The 23,152-nt window shown below is 32.8% G+C and overlaps 1 protein-coding gene across 1 annotated transcript in view; it reads left to right on the top strand.

Annotated features, from left to right (window-relative positions):
• The first annotated feature begins 5,190 nt into the window (after nt 1-5,190).
• The window catches only part of LOC115881259, a 41,718-nt gene continuing 23,756 nt past the window's right edge, over nt 5,191-23,152 (top strand). Inside the window, exons 1-2 of the mRNA XM_030898676.1 lie at nt 5,191-5,848; nt 6,078-6,308. Coding sequence (XP_030754536.1) covers nt 5,191-5,848; nt 6,078-6,308 — 889 coding nt within the window. The remainder of the gene's footprint in view (nt 5,849-6,077; nt 6,309-23,152) is intronic.

Genomic DNA, 23,152 nt, shown 5'->3' with positions numbered 1-23,152 from the left:
AAATGTATCGGGCACTAATTGTACCTAAAAGTAATATATTTTTAGTGATATACCATATTGTAAACTATTTAATATTTCAGTCACTTAAAAAGTTAATTTGCATTGAATAATTGCCTACCATTAAAGGAAATTTGAGCTATATAATCCTTGATGGTCAATTCTGGGTATGCAAATACTTCCTCTAAATTTTGGGTTTCGTTCAACCGATTTATTCTCAAAACCTGAAACATCTACATATAAAAAGAAGCACAGGTCACTAATTATAATAGACTTCACCCTTGGAATTACTTCTATCACAATTACAATACATTCATCTGCATTGGCATTTTCTACTTTTCGATGGGAAACTTCAACTTCCCAACATTTTTTAAATGATGTAACAATTCCTCTTGTGGTTACTTTTCCATAGATATCCTCATCTCTGTCCTCATGTGAATTCAGAGGCAATGAACATGAAAATTATTTACCATAAACATCGCAAACTAAAAACCTAATAAACAATTTTATACCGAATATAGAAATAAATTTAGTATTCTTACCTATTATTATCGTCCAAATCCATGTTAATAGATAATTATTTTTAAATATATTTTTGGAACTGCTGGTTTTAGTAATTATTAAATTAAACGAACTAAAAAGTCTTAAAAATAAACAATTCTTAACCATAACCCCAAAAAATGCAGATCTCCTGTCAACTTTCTTTATTTTTTATTTATTCATTATTTTCCTAGTGACGTCACAGGTGGTATGCGCGAACTGAACGAAATTGGAGCCGCTATCGATCATACCTTGTATTCTTTGTACCATGCTACTATACTACTACGGAAATTTAAATGGTATAGCTTATCCTTAACCTTAAAATATCAATGTTTTCATTGACCAGTGACCAGTATAGTACTTTTTAGCATTGAATAGTACGACCATAAACTGGACGGCTGCATTTTCATTGATTTTTCAGAAAAATATGCTAAAAGTATGTTTTCACTTGATCTTTCTTCTCGCACGTTTTTTAATTGCTTCCATTCTTGAAAATTTTTGTATTTCTTGTCATAAGTTATTCGGGATTTAAATTGAAGTAGTTTGGACATGGCATTTGTCGCCTCAGCCTGAATCAGGGGGGTGACAGTGAAATAGGAAAATTGGAAACAGTCATTACTGTCATTCCTGTCATTCTGTGACGACAAGTATGGCCATATGGACAAGGACAGCAATGTTTCTGTCTAACTATTGCCTAACTTCACAGTTTAGAATTGACAGATTTCAGTTTCAGAGAACTTCAGATTTGTTCTAGAACAAATTAGAAAATATTCGACGCCATTTTAATTCACTCCGTTTAGTTTCGTTTTGGAAGTTCAATTTAACATTTCGGCTGAAATTTATAAATATAAAGTAATACAGTATATAAAATATATATTACATGGAATCCTGGAGAAAATGACGTTTCTGCAGTAGTAGGTATGTCCTATGTATATGAAAAATAGGTAGTAAATAAACACTGTTTTTGTACATTTTTAGATGCAAGAAAATGGTGTTATAATCTCTTTGATCGGCGATTTTTTTGAAAATGGAAACAATTTACAGCAAGGCAAGATCATTTCATCTCCAGTATGTGCGATTTATTGTCAGTAATGCAATAAATCGGACTGATAATCTGATTATGTTATCCGACTAAAAGTCTCTTTGCTTCTTTTTGATTTATAAGCCAGGTCTCTTTGGGAATAATGGACGCTTTTTTTAAACAGTATATTTATATTTTATACCTATTGATATTTTTACATTGTTAATTTTAGTATAAAAAAATTTGTTTTTCTGATTTCAGTTTTTGTATAAGACTCCCGTTTTCATGTCCTGCCCCAGTTTTCTGTCCCTGATGGCTGTGAATACGTGTATTTATTTACAAATTACTGTACGTCATGCTTATACCTTACTAATTTACGTTAAAATTGCATATAATTAAATAATTGCTGTAGAAATCATTCAATTCTATATTTTTTATATTTATTTAGTCACGTTGTCTCATATTTCAAATAAATATGTTTGAATAAAATTTTGTTTTGTTTTATTTATCATAAGAAAGAGTACAAAATACATTTAAACTAAAATAGGGCCCGCCATTGAATAACCGGAAACGGAAATAAAAATGAAGCCATCATGTCAACCTGTCAATTGGAAAATTAGTTCTCCAGACGACAACGAAGGCTTTCGGTGGCGTATCGTGTTTCCACGATTTAACACAGAGTTAACACTTCTTTCTAGTTAATTATTTTATGGCCTGAATATCTGTTGGTAATTTAAAAAATATTGACCCAAAACTGACAACTAAAGAGACAACTTTATTTATTTGTCAAATTACATAGAAACCAACGCCAACCCAGCACAATATTTTTTCTACTCGTAATAAATTCCTTGAAATAATAATTTCTGAATATATTTTAAAACGTATTGTATTTTTGTATTTTACTAAGAGTGAGTCCCAGGTGGGACCCTCCACTGAGCCGCGAGGGCCTATTGTGGCTCAGTTTCTACAAGATCTTTAATAGAAAAAGAGCATTAAAGTTCGCCCTCAAGACCCAGCCTTTTAACATAGGCCGTTATGTCCGAGGGTGATATGTCTTCTAGGTCTGATAGGTCTAGCGTGGGTTTGCCAAACACCTCAAACCTGGTCCTGCCCCCAGCAGGGAAGGTACACATAACGTGATTCATTGTTTCGTCATCTTCCATACAGAGTCGGCATTCGGCGTCTTCCACCAGTCCCATCCTCTGTAGGTGTGATCTCAGCCGGCAGTGGCCCGTGTATACTGCAGTAAGCGTACGCGCTCCGTTCATACCAGCCTTTAGGAGTTCATCTGTTCTACGTTTGGATGGCCCTGCTAGGATTGTTTTGGCATGTTCCATTCCGGGACTGTCATACCAGTCCCGAAGCGTTACACCCCTAACCCATTCACAGAGCCTTCATGCGAGATTTTTTGGTACGCTAAGTGTCGGTTCTGGGTCCACGAATGGCGAGCCTGCACCAGTTTTGGCGAGGGAATCAGCACGTTCATTTCCCTCTAGGCCGACATGTCCCGGTATCCATATTAGCGACACTTTGTTTCCATCTCCTAATATATTGAGTAGTTTCTTACAATGAAGAATTGTCCTGGACGTACTTTTCGTTGCCTCAAGTGCTTTCAACGCGGCTTGACTATCCGAAAATATGCTTATTGTTTTCCCGGTGTATTGCTGTTCTACCAGCAGTTGCACACAGGTTTCAATCGCATATAGCTCAGCTTGGAAAATAGTGGTGTGTTTTCCAAGACTGTGGTAGATCTCAGTCTTTGGACTGCTCCAGTAAATTCCTGCGCCAGATCCTTTATCGTTTTTGGACCCGTCCGTGTACCAACACATTTCCGCAAATAATAAGCCGTTTCTCGGCTTATCCCATTCGTCCCTATTCGGAAACAGGACATTGATTGTGTAACTGAAAAGCCCGATACGTGATCTTATCTCTCTTCCGCACTCCTGACATTCAAAAATCTCCTTACTGTGTTGCCTCTTTACTTTTTGATTATCGTTGATTCTGCATGCTTATCCCCTTCAAGTTTTCGTGGCAAATATCCTTGTACCCTTAGAGTGGTCCACCCGGTTTCCTCTTACCATCTACAAGCTCACCGTAAAGAAGATATTTCGGTAGGCGGTTGTCTTGCATCCTGCATACGTGACCAGACCATCTTAAGCGGGATTTAGTAATAATGACTTCAGCGCTCTCGCAGCTACCTTTGTACTATTGGTACTATTTGATTCTTAACAGTTGTCTAAGGAGTCTATGTTGCAACTTGTGGTACGCCACACAGGTTTCGTTTTCATATAAGATGATGTGGATTATTATTGCTCGGTACACTGTTTCATTCAATTTTAATCAAGTCATGATTGTAGAAAACCCTGTCTTTTAATTTCCAGAATGCTCTTGAGGCGCTGCTAATTCTGTGCTGAATTTCAGAGTCGAAATTGGTCTTTTCCGAAATCAAACTACGGAGGTAATTGAATTCCGCTACATATTCCAGTAGTTCTCCGATTTTTATAGCATTGTTGTGATTTTCCGGGGGAGTGCGCATGCTTTTAGTTTTGTCGATGTTCAGCTTAAGGCCCAAAGCCTTGAATGCCCAGATATATTTGTTCAGAATTTCTTGTAATTGCTGTAACATTTTGGCAACTAGAGTACAGTCATCAGCGTACTGAAGCTCTGTGCTGAATTGTACACGTGTTTTTGCTAGGTGTCTTTTATGTTGAACAGACCGCCGTCGTATCTCTATCTAATGCCCATTCCTATTTCCTGCAGTTTGTACAACATATTGATGGCAGCACTCTCTATTAAGAGAGCGCTCAATATGTTGAATAGGAAAGGCTCTAAGACCCATCTCTGGCGATCTCTATCAATTCGAAAGCCGAATTCAATTACTGAACTCTGGCCCATATTTATGCCTCCCTTACGAAATAGAGAATACGTAGCGCGGTTCCAATTTGGCTAATTATTGCACTGCTGGGAGCCGATAAATCTGACAACCTGTTGCACGTGACAGCCCTGTTAGCAGACGAAATTGCATGCAGGAGATTAAGGCGCCATCGCCATGCAGCCACATACACTGTGGCTCGTATTTTAGGGTTAAAGTTCTTTATTCCAATCCCTTTAAAATAATAGGGGTTTCTCCAATTCGGGTAGAGGAATTATAGTTCTCTGCTCAGTCACAAGTTAATAATACGATAGGGAATTTTTTGATTTTTGTTAATGACCATTTTATTCTAGCAATAAATGTACATGTCACATTCTGTAAGGAAAGAGGGAAAATGACAAATTATTAAACGCTAGAAAATAGCTATATAATGGAAGAGAACGTGGAAACTTAAATGATGTAGGCGGCTGTTATTAAACGTCCCGCTGTGTCCCATATGGATTTATATGTGGAGAAAATAGAGATAGAAATAGGAGGGTTCTATAATCATAATTGTTATTTTGTAATGGATTGGACATATATAAATGTCAGATATTCCTTAATGATTTTTTGTACATATTACAAAATTGCACTATTTAAACTATGCTTTAAACATTAATAATTTTAGGGCTATTTCAGATGAAGAGTTATTCCTTAAGAGTCCATTTCACTAGTCCTAAAAAGTAGCAAAATAAGCATTCGGCATTTAACATTTATAAGCATGGAAAAGTGGGAAGACCATTACAAACAGTTACTGACAGAAAACAGGACAGAATTCAAACTAGAAGGGCCAGATTTGAAAAACGCAAAAGATATAGATGTAAATGAAATAAGTGTAAACGAGATAAAGAAAGCATTGAAGAACTCAAAAAATGGAAAAGCTGCGGGGCCGGGAAACATTTTCATTGAGCTAATAAAGCAGGGACCCGATATATTATTGGAAATACTAGCTGATATCTTCAACAGATGCCTGATAAAAAACGAAAACATTCCTGAAGACTGGAACCTGGCGTACATCAGCTCTATCTTTAAGAAAGGAGACAAAAAAAGATCTAGCAACTACAGAGGCATTAGTTTGACAAGCTCAATGGGAAGGTTGTATGGCAGGATATTAAAAGAGAGAGTAGAAGAGAGCTTTGAAGAAATAGAAGAACAAGGTGGTTTCCGCGCTGGACGTTCTTGTACAGACAACATATTTGTGTTACAACAAATAATTGAAAAAAGGAGAGCTCGAAATTTGGACACGCATCTGGTATTTATAGACTTAGAGAAAGCCTATGACACGGTGCCTTTGAAGAAATTATTTGAAAACTTGGTTGAAGCAAATGTGAGTAAAACATATATCAATGCAATCTGGAATATGTACAAAAATCCAAAAAGTATGATTAGACAGGGGAAGTTCCTATCGGAATCCTTCCTGACATCTAAAGGACTTAGACAGGGGTGCAGTTTATCACCTACCTTATTTAAAATATATATCCAGGAGGCATTGAAAAACTGGAGAAGGAAGAATAGAGCTATGGGAATAGAGATTGACAACCACTGTCTATCGGCCTTGTTCTTTGCCTCTGCAAAGAACAAGGTCCTCTGACCAAGTTATTGTTGCAGGTTGTGAGGAGGATGCCGACTATATGTTCAGGAAACTTGTGGAAGAATACGACAGATGGGGACTCAATATCAACCTCACAAAAACCGAATACCTGAAAGTAGGAGAAGAACAAACTGAAGATCCTGAACTACATATACATGAAATTAAAAGGTGTAGCGAATATAAATATTTAGGAAGTATTGTATCTGAAGAAGGGAACTCCAAAGATATATATAGTAGAGTTCAACAAGGTAAGAAAGTAATCGGTCTTTTAAACCATCTCCTGTGGTCAAATAAAACATCCATCCAAACAAAGATAAGGATTTACAAAGCAATCGTAGAGCCAATTTTAACATACGGTGCCGAATGCTGGCAATTTACAGCAAAAGAAAGAAGGATGGTCGAGTCAGTGGAGATGGACTTTCTCGGAAGAGCATGTCGCATATCAAGGATGGAACACATTAGAAATGAGGAGATCAGGCAAAGAACAAGGCGAATATATACCAGCAATCGAGACAGCTACTATGGTATGGGCACGTAAAAAGAATGGGAGGGGAAAGATGGCCAAAAAGGGCAATGGAGTTTCGTCCCCAAAGCAGAAGGAAAAGAGGAAGACCTACAACTACGTGGTTAGATGGAGTAGACCAGTATATGAGAGACAGAGCTATTAACCAGGAAGAATGGCAAAATCGAGCAATATGGAGGTCGAAATGCGGGATGCGGCAGAAGCTGTAGGACCCCCTGCTTTATATATATAAGTATATATATATATATATATATATATATATATATATATATATATATATATATATATATATATATATATATATATATATATATATATATATATATATATATAATAAAATATATAGGATATCATTCTTTACCCGCATCATCAAAGCTCTCTAAAATCACACCCCATTGAGAACCACAGCTATAGAGATAGTTAATTCCGACTTGTCGGAAAGTATCGGTTAGATATTAAGTCCCGAACGGAAGATAGCGGCCTGCGTGCAATGGTAGTACTTTCGTACCACTAATATCTAACCGATACTTTCCGACAAGTCGGAATTAACTATCTCTGCGCTGTGGTTGTCATTTTGTGGATCTCCCAAGCTCACCTGATGATGGAGTAGGGCTCCGAAACCGGTAGTGAGAGCAGGTTGATCCGCATTATGACAAACACAGCGTAGAATTAAATTTCTATATTAGCAGTTAAGTGGCAAGAATCCTTAAGATTTTGATGGTCAAACATAATACAAATAGTCCTTATGTTTGAACTAAATTTTCTCGAAAATAAAGATATAATTTAAAAAATTCCGTTACAATACGGAAATAGATTGAAGTTTTGTGATTACAGTGATATATAATTTATATGGTTTTGTAATTTGTTACACTCTCGCTATTTTATGGCAAATGCTGAAGCTCTGCAAACCTTAATCAAGGCTTAATCCAAGCACGTGTGTTTGGAATTTTGGGTGTGGCTTAACACGACTGGATCGGGCTAAACCTTAGGCAGATTTTTGAAATATAATATATATTTCCTTCCACCACACACCCGCTTTACCCGACCCCTGAGAGCGACCTGAACAGTACAGCGTAATTGACTTTTAAAACTTATAAAACCCGTCAATATAACAATTTCAAGAGCATTTTTTTTTTCTTTTACGTTATTTTAAAAAATCAGAAAATTTAAAAACAATGACTTTATGATTAAAATTTAAAATATGACTTTAGTCAAAATTAATAATAACCATCTATCAAAGAGCAAAATCGAGATTCCATTTCCATAGAAATGCCTTTTGAATTTTAAATTTGGAAAAAAATTAAACCATATTTTTATGTTCTTTTTTATCAAATTTTGTCATAAAGGGCATGGAAATTTGAATATAGAATGCATTAAAAAAGTTTTTTCTCTTGTAAAGACAATTCGAGGACATACTGTATATACACAAAATATAATTGAAGTAAACAATGATAATAATTATTATTATTTATTTCAAAGAAGTTCAATTTTGGCCTCAAAATGATTTTAAAAATCTTGTTTTTTTACATTTTTTTCAAATTTTCCATTATGGTTGTTCCATTTAAAACGACGAAGATGCGGCAACATTGTAACGTTGGAAATAATTTAGATAGATGAAGCAAATAATTACAGTTGGGTGTTGGAATCTTTCGTTCTACAACAGCAAAATAAATCACTAATTCACCTAAATATACCAAAAAAGCTGACTAAAATGAAAAATAGAATTTTAATTTCAATATCTGACATTCCATATAAGGGCAGTTTTTATTAGAAAGTAAACATAAAAGTTTTGTATCGTTTTTCTTATGAAAATAAAAGAACGAAAAGACCAAACTACTCAAACTCGTTTGCGATTAATTTATTCACTTTTTAATGCGAAATAAATTGGATGAAATTATGATTTTCCTTGTCCTCGGAAAATCCTCAATAAAAAGTTTTCACGATTCCTTAACGCTCGCCAAAGAAAGACTTTAATGCATTAAAATTCGGCTCCTTTGTGTTCTTTATTGGATAATTAGTGGAGAATCGTCGTAATGGTTTGAAAAGAAAATTAATTGAAAAGTTTAGAACTCGGTTCTGAATGATTATGCGAGAGATAAAGGCTTTCAGACGGATTAAAGGTAATGGAAAATAGAGTCAAAACTTTTCTTCTCTACTTCAATTAATGCAATCGTTAGTCACTATTAGCTTCGAATGGGAATGAGCAATTTAAACAACGTTTTTATTTGAAAAGACAATGTCGTCCATAAGTTTCAATATTTCATCGAATTTATAAATATTGATTGTAGCACAGAATATCTAGCTACGCAACAGAAAAATACTCGAAATGAAAGAACTAAAATTGCACAAATAGAATACTAGATGGCGCGACAATATCATAATCAGAATATAATTAGAAATTTTGAACTTTCGGTTTTGGATCGACGGATCGTCGACGGCCTTGTAGCTCGGCTAAATATGCACAGTTGCCAGATTCAAAAAGACTTGAATTGACATCCCATTCTTTTTATTGTGTATAAAGCAGTATGTGTTTCTTTCTATTCTTCTTTTCTTGTCAGATACACTTATATAAATTATTCCTTTGGCTATTAAAATAGTTTTAAGTATATTATTACAAAACATATACATTTTTAATATACACTACATTATAATGTTAACTAAGAAAATACCTTTAATTACCTTTAAAATTAATAATATACAGGGCGATTGATAGTGATATTTATTAATGCTGGAACGTTAGTAATGAAATATAAGTTTAATAATAATGGAAATAATTTATTAAAATGCAGTACAAAAAATGTTAACTGACTAAAAAATACTATAATAACAAATTTCTTCCGTTTGCCGCGTGATTTATATAGGCCTAGGTAGATTTTAAAAAGTGACACAGGTACAATTAATAATATATTAGTTCGGCATAAAAGTTGCTGTCACGACATCGAACAATAAATTAAAAATCGTAAAATAAATTAAAATTATTAATTAAACAAATCTTTATAAAGAAACGCAAGTACACCAAATTTGGGCCCAATCGAACTCCAGGAGATGATATCATAATAGTGTACTATATTATGGTACCACTCGATATGCTTAAAGGTACCATAATATTGCAATGTCACCGAAGATCCGTAGTATACCAAATTTAAGAACAATCGAACGCCAGGAAATGGTATCGTAATATGGTACTATATTAAGGTACCACTTTATATGCATAGTACCATCATATTACATCAATGTCACCGAAAATACGTAGTATCCGAAGTTTAAAGCCCAATCGAACGCCATGTACGTAATATAGTACCATATTATGGTACCAGTTGATATGCTTCATGGTACCATAATAATGCAATGTCGTCAAAAATACGCAAGTATATATCAAATATGAGCTCAATCAAACGCCAGGAAATGGTATTGAAATATGGTACTATATTAAGGTACCACTTTATATGCATCATAGTACCATCATATTACAATGTAACCGAAGATACGTAGTATACCAAGTTTAAGCCCAATAGAACGCCAGGAAATGGCATCGTAATATGGTAATATATTATAGTACCTCTTATTATACTCCATGGTACCATAATATTACAATATCACAGAAGATACGTAGTATCCCAAATTTAAACCCAATCGAACGCCATGTACATAATATGGTACTATATTATGGTACCAGTTGATATGCTTCATGGTACCATAATAATGCAATTTCATAAAAAATACGCAAGTATATATCAAATATGAGCTCAATCGCCAGGAAATGGCATTGAAATATGGTACTATTTTAAAGTACCACTTTATATGCATCATAGTACCATCATATTACAATGTCACCGAAAATACGTAGTATACCAAGTTTAAGCCCTATTGCCGCCATGTACCTAATATTGCTATGTCATCAAATATGGTGCTATCGAAGGTACCACTTTATATGCTCCATGGTACCATAATATTACAATGTCACTGAAGATATAGAATACCAAGTTTAAGCCCAATCGAACGCTATGTATCGTAATATGGTACTATATTAAGATATCACTTGATATGCTTCATGGTACCATAATATTGTAATGTCATGAAATATAAGTATATATCAAATACCGTATGATACCGAAAAAAACGGCGTCCAGTTGGCTGGAAAAGGACGATCGATGACATTTCCCATATAAATTTACATATAAAATGACAGCGATATTCGTAGCCATCGCTAACGCCGTTTTTTCCCGATTATACGATATGAACTTGGTATGAACACAATCGAACGTCAGGAAGTGGTATCATAATAGTAGAACAACACTTATTATATTGTCGCCGAATTACAATGAAAATTCAGGATTCAATTATACAATCAAACGTCAGGAAGTGATTGTAATTTAGCTAATAAGATTTAATTCCAACTAACATGGCAAATTGAAAAAAACAGCTCTGATCTATTTTAATATGTTTAAATGATGTAGCAAATTTGAAGGTAGGCTTTATCAGGAAGTATTACGATATGAATTACACAATGGCAATACTGCACAAAATTCTTTTAAATTTTGTTTGTAGAAAACTGTTTTCTTTTAAATTTATTGCCCTCTATTATGTAGTAGCGAAACTACCGCATCAAAATATCTGATTTGGAGACAGGCTTTAAAAGCCTGTCTCCTTTTGCTACCTACAATTTTATACATGTAACGAGGCTTCTGTTGCGTAGCTAGATATTCTGTGATTGTAGTAATAATTGCTGGTATTTAGACAACAGTAAGTCAAGAGTATCCCATCATGGATCACTGATGCGATCCCTTGTTAACAAATACAGGAGTTAGGCAGGGATGGGTCTTAGAGCCTTTCCTGTTCAACATATTTTTCTCTTAATATAGAGTGCGAAAAATATTGTGAAAAATAAAAAAAAATCGATATTTGAAAGGTTATACCTACAATACTCAGAAAATGATCATAAGGTGCGTATTCATTATCCGAACGAACGAACGAACGAGCGAGCGAACGAATGGAATTCGGTATATTTGGACGGGGGACCGAACGCATGCGGTCGTTCGTTTGTTCGTTCGCTCGGCCATCCGTTTCGAGTCGGTACATCAAAGGCGTTCGCAAACGAATGGGTTAAGGTGTTTTCGTTTGGTTCTAAAATCCGGTCCCGTCCATACTACCAGGGGGGTGACAGTGAAATAGGAAAACTGGAAACAGTCATTAGTGTCATTCCTGTCATTCTCCTAGACAAGGACAGCATTGTTTTTGTCTAACTATTGTCTAACTTCACAGTTTAGAATTGACAGATTTCAGTTTCAGAGACAACTTCAGATTTGTTCTAGAACAAATTAGAAAATATTCGACGCCATTTTAATTTATTCCGTTTAGTTTCGTTTTGGAAGTTCAATTTAATATTTCGGCTGAAATTTATAAATATAAAAGGTAATAAAGTAAATAAAATATATATTACATGAAGAATCCTGGAGAAAATGACGTTTCTGCAGTAGTAGGTATGTCCCATGTATATGAAAAATAGGTAGTAAATAAACACTGTTTTTACATTTTTTAGATGCAAGAAAATGGTGTTATAATCTCTTTGATCGGCGATTTTTTTGAAAATGGAAACAATTTACAGCAAGGTAAGATCATTTTTAACTATAGCCAACATCATTTATCTCCAATATGTGCGATTTATTGTCAATAATGCAATAAATCGGACTGATAATCTGATTATGTTATCCGACTAAAAGTCTCTTTTTGCTTCTTTTTGATTTATAAGCCAGGTCTCTTTGGGAATAATGGACGCTTTTTTAAACAGTATATTTATATTTTATACCTATTGATATTTTTAGATTGTTAATTTTAGTATAAAAAAATTTGTTTTTCTGTTTTCAGGTTTTTGTATAAGGCTCCCGTTTTCATGTCCCTGTGTCCGTTTTCTGTCCTTGAAGTCTGCGAATACGTGTGTTTATTTACAAATTACTGTAAGTCATGCTTATACCTTAACTAATTTACGTTAAAAGTACATATAATTAACTAATTGGTATTGAAACAATACAATCCTCTATATTTTTATGTTTATTTAGTCACGTTGTTCCATACTTCAAATAAATATATGTGAATAAATTATTTTTTGGTTTTATTTATGAAAAGAAAAAATACAAAATACATTTGAACTGAAAGAGGGCCCGCCATTGAATAACCGGAAACGGAAATGAAAATTAAGCCATCATGTCCTTATCATGTCAACCTGTCAATTGGAAAATTAGTTCTCCAGACGACAACGAAGGCTTTCGGTGGCGTATCGTGTTTCCACGATTTAACACAGAGTTGACACTTCTTTCTAGTTAATTATTTTATGCATACATGATCGTTCGTTCGTTCGGATAGTGAATACGCACCTTAAAATAGCTCTAAAATTATTAATGTTTAAAGCATAGTTTAAATACTGCAATTTTGTAATAGGTACAAATAAATCATTAAGGAATGTCTGACTTTTATATACCGGGTGAGTCTCAAAAGTGGCTCACCCCTATAACTTTTTTATTTTTTTAGTTAAAATAACGAGATTTAGTATTTTAGTAAAAAAAAATTCTTTTCTCATTAGCATATTTTCCAAATATGCTAATGAGCCACACTCGTTCCATTTGAAAAAATTGAGATATGATTAAAAATACGATTTGAGCATTTTCTAACTGGCCAGGACAAGACACTAAAAACATTAGACGATCAAATCTATTTTTCCAAGGCTCCTTGATGAAGAATTAGTGTTTTTAACATAGCCATGGCACTCTAGATTAAATTTTAATATACAATTTTTTATTAAGCGAGAATGTCAAAAGTTGACATATGATATGTCATTCTATTCAGAATGTCATTTTCTATCGAATAAAGTATAAAAATACCGAGGGTGCCATTTAAAAATCAAAAGTCGTAGCCTTTTCCGGTGAAACAGGAAGTGACCAAAAACAATTGAATACACCAATCAATCCCAATTTATGTCGTATACTAACATACCAAATCTCGTTTTTTTATCTGAAAAAATAAAAAAGTTATAGGGGTGAGCCACTTTTGAGACGCACCCGGTATCCAATCCATTACAAAATAACAATAATGATTATAGACTCTCCTATTTCTATCTCTATTTTCTCCACTGTGTACCATATAAATCCATCTGGGACACAGCATGACGTTTAATAACAGCCGCCTACATCATTTAAGTTTCCACGTCCTCTTCCATTAGATAGCTATTTTCGAGCGTTTCTTAGCGTTTAATAATTTGTAATTTTTCCCCTTTCCTTACAAAATGTGACATATACATTCATTGCTAGAATCAAATGGTAATGATATCAATAGGTGAGGTATAAGACTAATAAGTGAGGTAAAGATAAATAATATAAAACCAATAAGGTTGGTGCATTTCAGTTGGTTTTAAAAATTCCGGCCGCATACAACAAGAAAACTAATAAACCTGTAGTGAGTCTACTAACTGACATTGACAGCTTAATAGACATTCAAAGGCTGAGGGGATTGGAAAACGAAAGTAATATATACATATAGTGTAGCGATGGGAACTATCGAATGAATTAGACTATCGAATGGTTAATGAATGAATGATTTCAACTATCGAATGGTTTTATTCGAATAAAATCATTCATTCATTTGTATACTAAAGCATATGTGACAACCTCGCCGTGCGACTAAATGGTTATCGTTGAACCACGACTATCGAATGTTCTGATAAATGAAATTTAGTATTCGTTTGATTTTTGTATGCGTCAGTGCCTGATTAGTTCTTCCAAATTTTTATAACTTCGCCGTATAAATACTGTGCTATTTTTGCGTTTATTAAAATAGTTAAAATACTAAAATAGTAGTTATTTTTTAATTTTATTTATTGACGATTGTGTGCATGTGCAGGTGGTCAAAATTTTTCCGAAAAGTTGTGTGGTTTTCCGTAGTCCGATCTTTCAATTATTTAATTTTATATGGTATATGGTCTATTTTTTAATGGGAAATTTTGAGAAGTAGAATTTTTAAGAGAGATGAGATGAACTTACAATTAATTTTAAAAATACATATTTGTATTTTAGATGTTTTAATAATATGAATTAGTTGAACTTAATAATCATATTTAAGTAATGTGGTTAAGTAAATGGTTATCGAACTCAAACTATGGGGTGAGAAAATTAAAATAAAAGTTTTACACGTGCCAATTTAAAAAAAAAAGTTAACGATGTTTGTATTTTGTTTATGCTAATTTTCTTACATGTAGTTTTTTGCGAAGAAATATTTCATTTATTTTTTAAAGTAAATGCCAGTAAAAGTAAATATAATTTTTAAATAGTAATATAAAGCACCTAATATAAATAATTTTGATTTGTAATTTTTTATTTATATTTTCCTTCCATTACACTGCATGCTTAGAAAATTAATAAATGTTTATATTTCATGATTTTAAAATTTGTTGTTAATATAACAAATTAGTTCTGTAATTATTATTATTTAATAAACCAACGTTGCCACACACAAAAAATTTAGAGACTATATTATTTCTAAATAGGATCTAATATAAATAATTTTGACATCTAATTTGTTGTTTATATTTTGCTACTACTTAAAAAAATATTTATATTAAATCATTTTAAATTTTGTTGTTAATAGGTATAACAAATTATTATTGTTATTATTATTTTTAAACCAGTCTTTGCGTAAAAACATTAAAAATAATTTTCCTACATCCAAAATAACAAGTATTATTGCAGTGTAACAACAGAATATTAATAAAAAAAATGCAGAATATATAGACATACTAACCCTAACTAACTAAAGCCAAACAATAATATTCTTTGCTAATATCAACTAATACCAAAATATGGCAACAGCGCCCTTCATAATGTATTTTCTGTGTAAATACTAGCACCTCAATAAAAGAAATAATGTGTCCTTATCTATATCTGTCTCCGCAAAAAATCAAAGATGCCGGCTTCTTTCATAGCATTGCCACCGACCGCTGTCGAGTTTCTCGGAAAGAAACCTACGTCGCCGGGCGACAACTAAAATTCAGTTAATATTTTATTATAATCGATCCTGACGAATAAATGAATTTCATAAATGAATGAATTTTATAAATGAATGGTTTTTGCTGCCGAATTACTAGAATACAATATTTCAAGGCAGTTGACGGATCTATTCGATAATTTTTATTCGAATAGTTTTCAACGAATGTTTTCTTACTATCGAATTATTCGAATGAATTGCAACTATCGAATGTTTCGATAGTATTCATTCGATAGTTCCCACTACTAATATAGTGTGACCAACGGATCTGTAGCTACGGGGTATCGCAGTTGTAAGCAAAACACGCCCAATTTCATTCATAAAATAGGCATGGGCGTACGCTGTTATATGAAAATAATGTGTATCATAAATATAATATTCAGATTATTAATTTTTTTCAAAAAACTTTATGCTGTTTGAATCGTTACTGTTGAGTTAGCAGATAAACACTAAAAGCTTTTATTAAAGCTCCCTTAAATATTTTGAATCATTTTATTATTGTGTTGTTAATATAATAGAAGAAATAATTATAGCTGGGGGTTGGCACCTTTGGTGTTACACAGCAAAATAAAACACGAAATCAGTACAATACACCAAAACACTTTTAATTTTACACTAACGCACGTTTCGCTAACCATGTCTGCCATCAGCAGATGATCAAGACTGAGTCTTGAGGTATATTTATTTGTATATCTCTGTACTAACTATATTTTTTTCTATAATACATAATTTTAGATATAACTATTTAAAGCAAAAAAAGTTTTGCAACCAAACTTTAGAAGCGCAAACAAAACATAAATTTACTCACCAGTAGATCCAATATTTGCCTATTACACCAGATATGGTATCGCTCCGCCAGCACTTTTTAAAGGTTAGGTCATTTTCTACCCATATGTTTCATCCAAATAGATAATACTTGGCTATATCTTCGAATTTCGTGTATATATTTATATCTCTCTCTGCAATATAATGGGCCGCTCCATTAATATTTATCTGTTATTTTGACATTTACGCCAAAAAAAAATCATTTGATTTTAATAACCCCCTAAGCGTTTCCCTGCCAAAGGAAAATTCGATTCTTCCTGCAATTTTTGCGAAAACTTTCTAATTGTGAGGACGAGTTTGAATTCGAGATAAAATCTATTTATCAAATTCCTGACCACTTGGAAAAAGTCGTCGAGCTTTTCAACAGCAGTCTCACGTGGTCGTTTCTTTCCAGGGCTGGATATCATTTTATCGGGGTTAGTTTCCAACCTTTTTTATCTTCTGTGTGAATTTTTTTATAGCCGATACGCTCCGGTATAAAGAGATATCCGCTCAAGTTTACGTTTAAGCGGCAACTTAAGCGAACTCTCTGTAGCTTCTTCGTCGCAAACCCTATTATGAACACAAGGAAATAAACCAAATAAAATTTCATCCACGTTTATTTATATTTAGTTTAGTTTAGCTAAAATATTTAGGTAAAATGTGTGCTTTTCATTTTAGCCAATATTTAAATTTAATATTCTAATAATTATATTATTATTATTCTACTTACCCATATAAATTAGCTATTATTTCTCTTGTCTGGCTATGTAGCGTCTTACCCTTAACAAATTTATTCATTTTAAAACACAAATATACGATCAAACTTGATATTAATAATTAAAAACTACGAACGAAAAACATTACAACAAGATAACAAAACAATAAAACACAACTTAACTATCAAATATAGGAATAAAGTTTAGGATAACCGGTACAAAATAATGAAATAAAGTAATAATGATCAAAAGAATGACATCGCCACTGGATATTTCAATAGTATTCAATATTCCTACTCTTTTCAGAAGAGACTGTGAAGTTGGGGATAAAGCAAGCGAATAGGAAAGGCGTAAAAGCCATGGCAACCGCGTGGTAACAAATCCTGTGACGTACTCTCGCCAATCATGTTCGATGAATAGGCGGCCATGCGCGGCGATGCCGGTTTGCCAATGATATCCATGAAAAATTTTCAACTTTCATAATAAGCAGGTTATACAGAATGAAAGAAATAAGTTATTAAATAAAACATATCGAACAATATGAACTACGTTAAAATTCCTTAGTAATATACATCAGAATATATGCTAAACACATTATATATAATAAAAATATATTAAATTTATAGTTCATGTCTGGCAATTTTGCAATTTTATAGATAAACGTGGCTATATCGATTTTTTTTTTCTCGCATTCCTTCCGTAGCTTCAGATCCGCTGGTCAAACAGTACACAGAAACAAAAAATGTCCCTATCATATTATTAACTTGTGACTAACCACAGAGAACTATAATTCCTCTACCCGAATTGAAGAAAACACCTATTATTCTAAAGCCATTGGATTAAAGAAATTTAACCCTAAAATACGAGCCAGCGTGTATGTGGCTGCACAGCGCCTTAATCTCCTGGATGCAATTTCGTGTGCTAACAAGGCCGTCACGTTCAACAGGTTGTCAGATTTATCGGCCTCCAGCAGTGCAATAATTAGCCAAATTGGAGCCGCGCGCTACGTATTCTCTGTTTCGTAAGGGAGGCATAAATAAAGGCCAGAGCTCAATTGAATTTTGCTTTCTAATTGATATAGATGGCTGGTAAATAACAAGAATAAGTTAAATTCACGTATATTATACGCCTTGTGTAATTTTAGAAACTGAACTTATAGTTCATAAAGTAGAAATGATTTAGAAATTTATAAAATAAATTTAGTGAGAACTAAAATAATGTACAATGAACTAGTAGACAGAAAACACTGGAAATAGTAGAAAAATATACAGGGTGGTCCGAACTGTATTCCGGAAACTTCGGCAGCACATCCTGCAGATAAAAATAAATAAAAAAGTTCGTATAAATGTATGTTCTAAAATGCTTAGTTTCGGAGATGCAGGGTGTAGAAGTTTCATTTTTATTACGACTTTTTCCAAATAATTTCTTAAGTAACGTCAATATTTGGAGGAAAATTGGTGTCTGGAAGTTTTTTGACATGAGAAATTTGATTTTGATGTCAATATGACTCGTATTTGTAAGGGGCGCTACCTAAATGTGTGTTTTAACTGTTTTAAAGAGTAATAACTTTTCGTTCGTACCTGTATAAGATGCCTCTTGGTTAAAATCTCTATGTGCAACTGTTCTGAAAATATTTAGAACGGAAATAGTCACATGTCATCATTGACAAAAAATAAACATAGCTATTTGACTGAAATAATAAATTTGGGAATTTTTATTTTTTTCTATTAATCATAATTTTCTCTGCGAAAAAATGTTTCTGTTAAACTTTTAGCACAGAAACATTAGAATTTATGATTTCAGTTTAATAACTATTTAGTCAACATGTTTAATTTATGTCAATGATGACAGGTATTGATAATTTCGATTCCAAGTATCTCGAGAACCATTACTCGTAAAGATTTTTATCAAGAGACTTTTTTTAGGTAAAACGTCGTAAATGTATATTTTTTTACTCAGTAGTTTTATACAGCTACCGACGAAAAGTTATTATTCTTTAAACTAGTTAAAAAATATGTAGGTGACACCCAAGGACTGTATATATTCTAAAGGACTGTTCGGTCGCGTCAAATCGCCGCTGTCGTAGTCGCCGTGGAATGCTACGTCACGCACTGACCAGCGCTCCACAGTGCGGCGGATGGTTATTCTAGCGGGACAAAATCTCAAGAGCAATGTTTGGGATTTAAAATCTAAGAACGTAGCGAATGGTCTAATATATAGCAACTATATGGTTAAATTTATTTATTTATTAACAACTTAATTTATTAATAAATAAATACACGATAATAAAACTATGATATTATTCGTACATGACACACAAAAACCGTATTGTAAACAATTGCCAAATACATAAAATTATGATATCAGGTGAAATACTTACAAAAAACTCTTTAGCAGTTATTTTTTAATTACTTTGTAATCTTGTTACACCCTTTATATTTTATTTTAAAAATATTAATTAAAATAGATATTTTAATTTTAACACTCGGTAATTGTAAATTCATATATAGTAAGTATCTAAGACAATTTTTTAAACTCAGTGCCTTTTCATGGAGTTGTTTTGTTTTTATACTATCCGATTGAAATGAAACTTTTTGGGCATTCACCTGTTAAGCTTGAACTCCCTGTAACTGTGACTACCTGTGTTGGTAACTATTGGTAACTCAAAAGATCTACATCATTCAATATATCAATATTTGAAAAAAAGTGAAAGTTTGATATCTGCAGAACAAAGGCACGAAAGATTTTAACAAATAATATACGTACAGTAGAAAAGTACATACCTTTGGCAATCTTCAACATAATTTGGCTTTGGAATAAAATGTATAAGCACTTGTAAATATTTTGTTTTCGTATGATCTCTGCCTTGCTGACCAGAAAACGACCAAGTTTGGTTGATAAAAATGTATCGAAATACAAAGAATATTCATGCATTTTTGTATCAATTGGAATGTCTACTATTTATTCTTATCAGTACACATTTTTTGGCTTATTTTTAACCAAACGCTTTTGTCCCACTAAATTTATCTTCCAAGGCACTGTGCGCTCATCCGTCAAATGCAAAAATAACTGTCACTGTCTAAAATCTTTAGCGCCAACTTCAACTCGGTCAGTAGATGACGTAAAAAAGCTGACAGTGCAGGAAGATAGTAATCGAACTATCCTTATCTCTATCCTGTATCCTTGGGTGGCACCCTCTACAAGTAGGAGCCATATTGACATCAAAATCAAATTTCTCATGTCAAATAACTCCTAGACACCAATTTTCATCCAAATATTGACGTTACTTCATAAATTATTTTCAAAAAATCGAAATACAAATGAAACTTCTACACCCTGTATCTCCGAAAATAAGCAGTTTAGGACATACATTTATACGTACTTTTTTACTTATTTCTATCTGCAGAATATGCTTCCGAAGTTCCCGGAATACAGTTCGTTCCACCTTGCATACTAGACCAATGCACTCACCCATGAAAAAGTCGAGTGCAGTGAAGCTAAAACATCTTCATACATTGGTATATACAGGGTGAGGCTTAAATAAGTGCGAATACTTTTAGGGGTAATATATTTTAGCCCCAGAAACACGTATATACGGTTTCTTTGCCGATTTTTTTTTGAAAATTTGGAGTTTCTGAAAAAAAATTGTTGGATTTTTTTTTTAATTTTTAGTTAAAAACCATAATCTTCATAATTTGGCAACATAGGTGGTAGATTAAATTAACAAGAATGAAAACCCAGAAAAGATCCAGCGGTTTTCAAAATGTAAGCGAAAAATCTTTATTTTTAAATTTTTGAAACAAACTATCTCGGTTATTTTGGACTTACTTGAAAAACGGTAAAGAAAAAGTTTGTTTCTTTTTTCAAGATCTACCAGCCCTGAAAATATTTGCACGTGTTGTGTATTTCACCCTGTATTTCCAATATGGATCTTTCTATTACCAATTCAAATCGTAAACATGCTGCAAAAAGAGCTTTCACAGGTATTCAGATTTATTGCATTCGAACAATGCAATAATTAAAAAAATCGATACTAGACCACCTATTTTCCAGAAAAGGGTCATAAATATAAGCACAATTCAATTGGACCTCACATCCAATTGGTATAGATCGCATGAAACTTTCGATGAAAAAAAAAAGAACCCATTTTTTACGCTGGGATTTATTGCATAGATTCGTCTTTTTATTCTGTTCGCCAGAAGAAAAAAAATGTTTTATGGTTCTAATTTTTTTAAGATATTTTTTCACGCAAATTTTTTTGTAGAAATAATGAAAATTAAAGCTCGGGACTTTTTTACGCCAAAAAGGTGCTCTTCGTTTAGTTCGAAACAATGAACGGTTTTTAAGATATTTACGTTTAAAGGTTCCGATGCATCCATTTTAGCATTAGCAAAATCGGGAATGTACGGGCCAAACATTTTTTTTTTATAGCGGTCAACTCAAATTAAAAATAAAAACCATAAAACAAATTTAAAGGGCGTAAATGTTGTATAATAAAATACAACTAATAATATAAAATAAAAATAATACTAATAGATGGTACGTTACTAATGGTAATAGCCAACTTTGATCTGGGCGCTGCAAATGGACAAATGTTGTATAGCAACAAAAGTCTTGTATGGCTACCGGATGACCTACCTGCAATTAAAGAAAAAAACATGGTGTGAGCAACAATGTTACCAGTTATTATTAAAATAAAGTGAATTTAAAATTAAACAGGTACTTGAATGATTTATCAATAGTCCAACTTAAAAAAGTACAAGTTTAAATAAAATAATAAAAAAAACATGCACACAGGCTATCACATGCCACACAGACTAAAAAAATAAACAAAATGCCACACAGGCTAAAAAAATGCCACACAGGCTATCAAAGTGCCACACAGGCTAAAAAATGCCACACAGGCTATCAAAGTGCCACACAGGCTAAAAAAATACACAAGTTAATAGTCAAACTACACTACGAGGCTAACTACTCTTCAAGTCTAATTACGCTACGGGACTAACTACTTGTCAAGGCTAATACACTACAGGACGAACTACTCTTCAAGTCTAACTACGCTACACAGGGTCACTACGCCCCAAAGGCTAACTGTAGAAAATAATAAAGCTAAACATAATTCATTCAAGATCAATTTGATAATACAAATACAGAAATATATTCTTATCTTCTAATAAAGTCACTTAGACAAAATATAAATAAATCACTGTAAAGAAATACTTCAATATTATCATCTGCAAATCATATTTTCTTAATATTCAATCAAGCTTAATTTGATAATATTAATACACAAATATATTCTTATCTTCTATTAAAAGTCACATAGACAAATTATAAATAACTCACTATAAAGAAATACTTCAATATTATCATCTGCAAATTATCTTTTCTTTATATTCAATCAAATATCTTAAAATTTATCTGAGATTCAGAAATATAATATATCTCAATAAAAACAATAAACAGTAACCAACTAGTTGCTCAGTGAGATAAAATAAACTCACCTTAATTAAACTTCTTATTCGGCACGGCAATGGAACTCAGAACTACCACAAAACCTTAATTAAACCTCAGAAACGTTAATAGTTTTAATTTAATAAGCGCGTACCACTTCTTTCTCTGACGCTGTCTAATACTGTTTTAGACGGCGATACTGTATTGAATGTTATCTGAAACCTTTTTTAAAAGTGCAGGTAGCATGAATTTTGGGCTTGTTTTTGTTTACATTCGAAATTCCATTGCGCTCCGGCTTTTGCAATGTCTGTTTTTTATTACGTCAGATAAAGAAAACGTAGCATAGAAAAATTCTTACCAAATTTTTAGGGCATATGTTCATAGGATCTTTTGTTTTATTTTTATCTGTAGAATTACCCACCGAAGTAAGACACTATTTTTTGGCCCTCTGTATATTCCGAACTGCATGTGATTTACATTGAAATAGGCTCTAAACAAGTTTTTATATTGGCTTATTTCAATTAAGCGACGCGACGTCATAAAACAGCTCCATTAAAACTGT

This window comes from Sitophilus oryzae, unplaced genomic scaffold (assembly GCF_002938485.1).
Source record: "Sitophilus oryzae breed Bouriz unplaced genomic scaffold, Soryzae_2.0 scaffold_170_pilon_pilon, whole genome shotgun sequence".
Taxonomy (NCBI): domain Eukaryota; kingdom Metazoa; phylum Arthropoda; class Insecta; order Coleoptera; family Curculionidae; genus Sitophilus; species Sitophilus oryzae.
This window is presented reverse-complemented; position numbering and strand designations above follow the sequence as displayed.